This window comes from Budorcas taxicolor, chromosome 17, assembly GCF_023091745.1.
Source record: "Budorcas taxicolor isolate Tak-1 chromosome 17, Takin1.1, whole genome shotgun sequence".
Classification (NCBI taxonomy): domain Eukaryota; kingdom Metazoa; phylum Chordata; class Mammalia; order Artiodactyla; family Bovidae; genus Budorcas; species Budorcas taxicolor.
In genome coordinates, this window is record NC_068926.1 from 4504345 (window position 1) to 4513146 (window position 8802).

Consider the following 8802-nt stretch of genomic DNA (forward strand, 5'->3'; position numbering starts at 1 on the left):
GGGCGCAACCGCCAGGCTCTATTCATTGTTTGTTGTTTACTGCGGTCCCAGAGCGCGCGCTTGGCAGCGTCCTGGGGGGCGGGGGGAACATGGGCCGGTGGGCGCCGCCAGAATTTCCTTCCAGGGAGCGCGTGAGGGGCATTCTCAACGGAACAGCAGACGCAGAGAGTAGTGACCAACCCTCCTCGGATTACTCTCCACTGGCTCCTCCCTTGCTCCCCCCCGCCCACCTCCAGATTTGCATAAAAAAGGCCAAGAAAACTCTGGCCGGGCCCCAGCTGCGGCTCACTCTGCTGCCCCGGGTCGGAGCCCACCTGGAGCTGCGCGCGGGCTTTCAGCGCGGAGCCCAGCGCAGAACCTCGCCCGCGCAGTCCCCCGCGCGCCCGGCGTCTCGGCGCTGATTTCCAGGCCCCGGAGCCGCGCCAAGCGCTGCGAGCGGACCCGGGAAGAGCTGCGGCCCCCACCGCCGCCGCGTCACCGGCTTGGCTCCCTCCGCCCCCCGGGGGTCGCGCACCCACGATGCCGCAGGGCCCCGGCTCCCTGCTGCTGATCGTCCTCGCCTCGCACTGCTGCTTGGGCTCGGCGCGCGGGCTCTTCTTCGGCCAGTCCGACTTCCCCTACAAACGCAGCAACTGCAAGCCCATCCCGGCCAACCTGCAGCTGTGCCACGGCATAGAGTACCAGAACATGCGGCTGCCCAACCTGCTGGGCCACGAGACCATGAAGGAGGTGCTGGAGCAGGCGGGCGCCTGGATCCCGCTGGTCATGAAGCAGTGCCACCCGGACACCAAGAAGTTCCTGTGTTCGCTCTTCGCTCCCGTCTGCCTCGACGACCTGGACGAGACCATCCAGCCGTGCCACTCGCTCTGCGTGCAGGTGAAGGACCGCTGCGCTCCGGTCATGTCCGCCTTCGGCTTCCCCTGGCCCGACATGCTCGACTGCGACCGCTTCCCCCAGGACAACGACCTTTGCATCCCCCTCGCTAGCAGCGACCACCTCCTGCCGGCTACCGAGGAAGGTAAGCCCTCCTCCTTATTACACCCCCACCACCAGCTCCACGAAGACCCTACGGGATCCCGTTGCGTCCCCGCCGGGGTGCCAGTCCCAGGCAGGGCAGACGCTCTCCTTACCCTGATGTGTGAGCGTGACAAAACTGAGATAATCAACCCCCACACCAAAAAAAACAAAAAAAGTACACACCCAAGTCTCTCATTCCCCTCCCCTGTTATACCAACTGCTCTTTCACAGGAACAGTTGAAAAGGGAGGCGCCGGGCGGGGTGGGGGGGGGGGAGCGAAGAAAATGTAAAACTGAAAGAGGTCTTTCCTTTGTAGATACATGCACAATTCTTTTAAAAGATGCTAGCACGGGGGCCGCAATTGAGAGAGTTGGAAGTGGCCCTCCGTGGAGGAGTTGGCGGGTGAGCACCCTGGCCAGAGCACCCGGGCCTGAATCTCACGCAGCACGGTTTTACCACTGGGCAGGATTCTAGACGCAGGGACATTCCCTACAGCCACAATCGCCAAAATGTGCTAACAGATAGTTCTTTTAAGGCACTCTCTGTTTGCCATTCAGGCTTTGAAAATAAAAAGTAGGGCTGGCTCATATGTTTTGAAAGCTCAGCTTTGGTTGTAAAGTGCCCAGGTGTCCAAGAAAGAAGCACAAAGGGAATCTCTAGAACTCATTTTTCTATCACTAATCAGCTTTTATTTTAGGAGTGGTTTTAATTAACTGGAGAAAATCGTGCAAAAGAGAGTTTCCCAAGTTTTTTTAGAAAACAGAGGGGGAGTTCCTGCGCAAAAACCATCAAAGCAATGAAAACCTCATGGGCGCTTGATATTCTTCCTGAAAGGAAAACATATACAATGTGTCTGAGCTGATTTAGGTCCCCTGGGACAGAAAGGGGGCTTCCTAATCCCTTTCAGGGCTCCAGCAGCATCTCCCTTTCAATCTCTAATTGTTTTCCTACAGCCATCATTAGTTAAAGAAAATGCAAAGTTGCTTAGCAATCTTTCCTGGCAGGCACCATGAGTCTGCAATCATCTTATTGGTTAGATTTATAATTTATTGCAAATGTTTGGCATATTTCAAACATTTGTCCAACATATACCACAGACCAACCAATACAGGTTAGTAACATTTTATATACATTCTTAGAGCCCCTAATTGGAAAAGTTTCATTTTGTTTGAGAGAGGGAAGTTAAGGGCAGTTTTATGTATATTGCTTTTGTTTTTATTTTTCACAATCTGCACCAACTTTATATATTACATCTCTCAAAAAAAAAAATTTCCCCTTCACAATAAAAGTTTGCATTTTTCAAAGTCTGCTCTGCACTTTCTCCAAACTGATAAATAACTTCCAAAATGAGTCATACAGGTTTTATTTCCCGTGAAAACGCAATTTCATATTAATGAACTTTCACCTAAATTTTAAAGACATTAGTACATTAGTATTAGTACATTTATATGTGAGAGAACATGAATGTTTTCTTCTTTCCCTTTTTCCCAAGGAATCACACTCTTAGAAGAGCCGTTAGCCGGCTCTCTCATAATTGAGCTAATGCACATTCCTGGGTTTGGTCGGACCCCAGAGACAGTTTGCTTCAACTTTCTTTGGCTTCTGGAAAAGCTTTGGGTTTTTGTTTGTTTGGGTTTTGTTGTTGTTGTTTTGTCTGCTTGTTTTCGAGCGTCTGAAACAGGCAAAGAGAGGAAAGAAGAACCTGCACCAGGGAGGAGTAAATAAATGCTGCCTAACTCAAGCACAAGCTTGGCAGAAAGCACGAGGTGACGCAGACCCAGTTAGAGCAGGCTGGAACTGCCAGTGAGGTGTGCTTCGAAAGGAGAAGAGCTCAGACACTAGCCTTACCTCACTAGCCCCCTCACCCAGTCCAGACTTGAAACTCCCTCGAGATGACTCCATCCCCCTGGTGCCCCCAGAAGCAGCTTGGCTGAAAAGCCAGCAGAGGCCAGGCTGCACTGGTGGCCTGCAGCTGAGAAAGATGATCTTTTGGCCATCGTTGGTCCTTGCTAGTTTTCCAGAATCCTTCAAGGGTCTTTTACTGCTTTCTCCTCAGAGAGGCCTTGGGGCTAACTTTTTCAGAGACTGTGTTTGTCCCAGGAGTGAGAGGAAGAGTGAAAAGCTACAACCTGTCTCAGCTACCTGCAGCCGCACCCCCACACCCCACCACTGGGAATACCTGTTCACAGTATGTCGGCATTTTTGCCTGTCAAAAAAAAAACTGGGAGGCATGGCACACTCTTAGGCGTGAGTGGTCCTTCTGTTTTAAATGGGGCAGAGTTGGGGGTCTTCCAGGACAATTGTCCCTCCTGCCTGAAGAAGGCCCTAGAGTGAGTTGTTTACAAATGCCACCTGCTGTTTCCTTTCAAGCAAAGTTACTAATGTTTCATGTTTCTAGCTCCAAAGGTATGTGAAGCCTGCAAAACTAAAAACGAAGATGACAACGACATAATGGAAACACTTTGTAAAAATGATTTTGGTAAGTAAACACTAACAAAAGTTTTATTTTTCAGTACAACTTAAAGATACAATTCATTAAGATGTTACGATTACTGGATAAAGTGAAAGTGAAAGTCTTTGCAACCCAATGGACTATACAGTCCATGGAATTCTCCAGGCCAGAATACTGGAGTGGGTAGCCTTTCACTTCTCCAGGGGATCTTCCCAACCCAGGGATCGAACCCCAGTCTCCTGCATTGCAGGAAGATTTTTTTACCAGCTGAGCCACAAGGGAAGCCTTTTACTAGATAAAGTTTGGGTAAAATAGCATCACAGCTCATCTTTCCTTGAGCTAATCATCTAACAGGTTATCTTAGTTTCCTCTCGACATTAACTATCTTGTATTGAATTGTATCTTTTCTTAGATGAGAGTCATTGCTCTGTTAAGCAATAATCAAATAATGAGAATTGTTCACATCATGAATTTCAAATGGCATATTTTTCACTTCACTTTGGCTTTTTCTTGCCAGCAAGCATGATCCTGGCCCATGTTCTCTTTTTAGTCACTTAAACATGTGTCCCAGGGATGGAAACATGTAAATATTAGCCTCAGTAAAACAGATTCAAGACATTAAGTGGGCCCCAAATAGAAATTTAGTCCAGTGCCAAACATGATGCTCTGCTTCTCGTATTCCACTGTCAGTGAGTATATCCAAGGTACTAGTTAATAATCTGGTGGAAAGAGTTTCCTTGAATTGGAAAAAAAAAAGCTAGGAATTTACTTTGGCAAGATACATGCAAGGTGCTGTGATGACACAGTGCTCAGGAACTCCCAAGTTCCAGGCGTGTAGATCACTTCCCTTAAGGGAGAACTCTAAGAGGAGACTACCCACCCAGAGCTTCAGCAGCACCTCCTCTGAGTCCTCCAGCCTCTGTGGGGATCGAAAGAGCCAGCTAGACATAAGACCACCACTAAATTCAGAGCTGGGGTGGCAGAGAACTTCACCCAGATTTCTGAGACATTCATGCTTTCCTCCCCTTCCAAGAGCAGGCACTTGTTGGTGTGTTTGAGGGGTTGATGCCCTTTAAAAGTGTTTATTCAAGCAGAAGGTTGAAGTTACTGGTAAACAGATGTGGTCTCTGTCCTAGCAAATAATAAGACTCTAACAGACCTCTAGGAACACTTCTACGTACTCAGCTACACCCTGGAGACAGAAGCCACTCCAGTGTATAGTGTGGAGGAATGACATCCCACCCTCTCCTTACAGCCTACCAGCCAGAAGCCTCAGACCTGGCCAGGTCCCTGGAACTCTGGACACCACCAATCACTGCCCCTGGCAACCCCAGGTCACTTCCAGGAAGTGTCCTGTGCTTAACCTTAGCTGCTCCTAGGACATCCATAGCTATAGGAGAAGCTTCACACAGCTGAGGAAGGCGAGGGAAGGAGGCAACTCGGTCTGAGCTACGCCTGCCCCTCAGCAAGAGCCACAGGGGATGATGGGGTTTCCTGTGTCTATACTCAAAGACAAAACACTCTCAGAGTAGGAGATGGCCAGGCGTGTTGGCAGCAGCAGTCGCAAAGCTCCAGAGCCTTACCCAAAACACAGTTCTCAGCTTCCATGCTCAGGATTTAAGGGCAAATTTTTAAAATATAATTTAAATAAAGTTTATATAAAAATGTATGACATTTTATTCTGGCAGCTTATAGCCTTTGCACTAGCTTTAATACAGATCTCTCTCCTGACTTCCATGATATAGTGAAGCTCCAAAAAAATTGAAATTGGGGCTCAGGCACGTGCACGCACACACACACACACACATTACCTGCTTGCTTAGTGGCTTACCTTACATAAGATCTCTTTCCTAAAGATGCTGCATCAAGACCTGTGTAAAAAAAGTGGGTGTGTGTGTGTGGCTGGCTGTCTGTCCCAGGGTTCTCTTTCTCTTACCTTGGAACAACTTGGAAGTCATTACACTTAAGGTATCACACGTGCAGATACCTCACAGGTTTGTTTTCTATTTCTTCATGTTCATTTTGTCCCAAGGGGGATAGTAAACTTAAATTGTATGGGGTGAGTCCTATACTGGTTTATAAGTGGTTTTCCACACTGCCTATGTAGTTTTGGGGAGTAATGAAAGGGTAGAAGGAACAAGGTAGAAATCTGATGTATTTAACTTGAATCATCTGTGAAAGCATGACAATCTCCCCACTGCACTTCTGAAGGACAAGAAAGATGAAGAAGACCTCCTGATTTCAGTAGGGAAAGTACTGGTGAAGAAAGAATAGATTAGAACTGCCTGCCTCTGTATGCAACCTTTTGTTGGACCAGACAGTATTGGGTTGGCTAAAAACTTCATTCAGATTTGTCTATAACATATTATGGGAAAAAACCTGAACAAACTTTTTAGCCAACCCAATAGCATCACCTCTGCCTCCAACACACCCTGCATCCCCCCTCATACCTTCCATCCAGGGCAGGAAAAGTTATTTAAGAGCTTTGATTCCTATATTTGGTCCCAGCAGAAAACCCAGGAAGGAAATATCTGAAGTTTTCCCATGGTAAGCTCTTAAAAAGTTTGTTATTTCATAGCTAGAGAAAGATAAGTCATAAGTCTTCCCTCTGATTAAAAGTGATGATTTTTCTGATGTTTGGGGCTCAAGAATGTTTAGTCTGACCAGGCAAAATCTCACACATGCTCTGTCTGTGCTATTGATGAGGGTCCCAGGTAGCGTGATAATCACTTCTCCCACCACATAGCTTCCCCACTCCCAGCCCTTAGGCTGAGGCCACAGGAACATGTGACATTGCCATGTGATTCATCTCACAAAAAACCCTGAGCACCCAATATTATGACCCAGATGCACCTCAGACAAACAGTGGTTGGCCAAGTCCCAGCACGCTTGATTTACCTGGCCGAGCTTCAGTCGTTTCCTGCTCGGCTGGAAAAGCCAACTTAGTTGAATTCCTCTGACAGAGAAAGCAAGAACTCTCCAGAGCAGTGATTTCTCACCAAAAAACCTCTTCCTCTATTACTAACTTAAACAGTGCACTAAACTCCATCAGAGCCAGGAAGTCACACCTGCATATAATCTCTATGGGACAGTCGTGAACACGTTATAGTTGGGCACGTGAAGGCACCAGCCAGGACGAGAGATTCGATACTGTGGCTGCGATCCCGTGGTCTGGGGACTCGAGTTCTGAGAATTAGGCTCAGCTGGGGCACAGCATAACTGGGTGACCTCTTGTAAATCACTGCATTTCTCTGGATTTCAGCTTCTTGGTATACCAACAAGAGAGTTTAGCTAGATTATCCCTTCAACCTTAAAATTCTGTCCCTTCCCTGACTTCATGGAGTCTTGAAATTTAATTCCAGCATGTATGTTTGTAGGGTTTTCTTTCCCAAAGCATACTGTCCATGACTATAAAATGTGTCCTTTATAGTAAACCACTTACTTTGGGTCTTAGCATTGTAATGAGTCTACATATCCATCTTGGAAGCAGTGCATATATGATCTGTAAATGCCTTGGCCTTGGACAGGCAAATGATAGCATATGAGGATGAGGTCTTCAGAAAAACACTTTTACAGCTAAACATGTTGTGCTCTTAAAAAGAGTCTTGGATATTTTTTCTCCAAGTTACTTTACCAAATCAAATGCAGCTGTAAGATCAATTCTCCTTCCCTGTAGTCTGTTCTTTAGAAAACAATGATTGTGTGATATAATTTCCTTACAGGTTTGTCCAAAAACTTTTCCGACGTCATAAATTGAGTTTAAAGTTTACAGCCACAGAAGGATCGTGTTTCACCTAAGAGTCAGGCATTTCTTTTCATGGTGAATTTTCCAATAGGGGAAGTCATTTGTCGAGGAGAGCACACTCCACATGCAGCCTCCGTACAAACACAGAACGCAGGGCAAGGAGGGAAAATCAATTGAGTCCACAAGGGGAGTTTTTAAAGGATGGCTGGTTTGAAACAAAGTGCCCGATCAACCCTTTGAGGCTTTAGAAATGGAGCCACCTGCTGCCCTCAGCTCCCAGTCCCCTGCCTGCCGCCCCCATCAACCCCAGGGAGCTCCTCTTCCCTCTCCCAGGCGAGTCTAGGACACGCGGGGGGATTTATGCCCTCCTTATCACTGGTGTGATCCTGCCCCCTTCTGTGTTCGCAGCACTGAAGATAAAAGTGAAGGAGATCACCTACATCAACAGAGACACCAAAATCATCCTGGAGACCAAGAGCAAGACCATTTACAAGCTGAACGGAGTGTCCGAGAAGGACCTGAAGAAGTCGGTGCTGTGGCTCAAAGACAGCCTGCAGTGCACGTGTGAGGAGATGAACGACATCAACGCGCCCTACCTGGTCATGGGGCAGAAGCTGGGTGGGGAGCTGGTCATCACCTCCGTGAAGCGGTGGCAGAAAGGGCAGCGAGAGTTCAAGCGCATCTCCCGCAGCATCCGCAAGCTGCAGTGCTAGTCCCAGGCCAGCCTCGCTGCGGACCGCTCCCAGGGCCCAGCCGACCCGCCCCCGCTGCTCTGGGACGTCAGCACGGTTTCCCCAGCACACTCCCTCGGCTCGGCCTGGAGCGGCTTCCCCTGCCTTTTGCACGTTTGCACCCCAAGCATTTCCTGACTTATAAGGCCCCAGGAGGCCTCAGGAACAGATAGGTGTCTTCACATAAAGGAACAACCCACCCAAATCTTGTAGAAATATTCCAACTAATAAAATCGAAAGGATTTTTATGAAGTTTTTAAAAAGGTCACTTAAGAGCTATTTCACGTAGGTGCAACTGTGACTCTGGCTTGATTTTTTTGGTTTGGTTTGGGTCTGTTTCCACTGAGGTTGCCGTAACGTGCAAACAGCTTCACTTTTCTGTGTGGCCTGAACTTTCCCTTTTCTGTTGTGGGTCCAAAACCCAGTTGAGATAAAGCTGGCTGTTATCTCAGCACCTCTCTCAGCTGCAGCCTGAATCAGCACCTGAATCGTGTAACAAGTCATTTGCCATTTAACATCCCTGTTGGGAACTTAACAACTGTAGCATGTATTGCGTTTTGCATTTCCAGGTAGAGCACTTCCATTTATAAAAGCCACATTAACCTCCGTAGCATGAGTTCTTCAAATAAAAGGCAAAACAGACCAATTTTATGATTGACCCGAGTACTTTAAACTTTGTTTAAAACACTTTTTTACTTAATTTTGCAGATTAAACCATTGTAGCTTACCTGTAATATACACAGTAGTTGACCCCAAAAAGTTGTAAAAATATTGCTTTAACCAACACTGTAAATATTTCAGATAAACATTATATTCTTGTATATAAACTTTACATCCTGTTTTACCAACTCCCTGTC

General features: G+C 47.2%; 1 protein-coding gene across 1 annotated transcript; it reads left to right on the top strand.

The window, feature by feature from the left end:
* Window positions 1-519: 519 nt before the first annotated feature.
* SFRP2 (secreted frizzled related protein 2) lies at window positions 520-8044 on the top strand. The gene is made up of 3 exons (XM_052654915.1): window positions 520-1018; window positions 3416-3496; window positions 7623-8044. The coding sequence occupies exons 1-3, from the start codon at window positions 520-522 to the stop codon at window positions 7925-7927; spliced, it is 885 nt and encodes a 294-aa protein (XP_052510875.1). The 3' UTR covers window positions 7928-8044.
* The last annotated feature ends 758 nt before the right edge of the window (window positions 8045-8802 follow it).

What these genes read in the sequence shown, in the direction of transcription:
- SFRP2 (XM_052654915.1), top strand. Translation starts at nt 520, where the DNA reads ATGCCGCAGGGCCCCGGCTCCCTGCTGCTGATCGTCCTCGCCTCGCAC. An exon ending in CCTGCCGGCTACCGAGGAAG is followed by an intron (nt 1,019 to 3,415) that starts GTAAGCCCTCCT and finishes TCATGTTTCTAG; the next exon opens with CTCCAAAGGTATGTGAAGCC. An exon ending in ACTTTGTAAAAATGATTTTG is followed by an intron (nt 3,497 to 7,622) that starts GTAAGTAAACAC and finishes CTGTGTTCGCAG; the next exon opens with CACTGAAGATAAAAGTGAAG.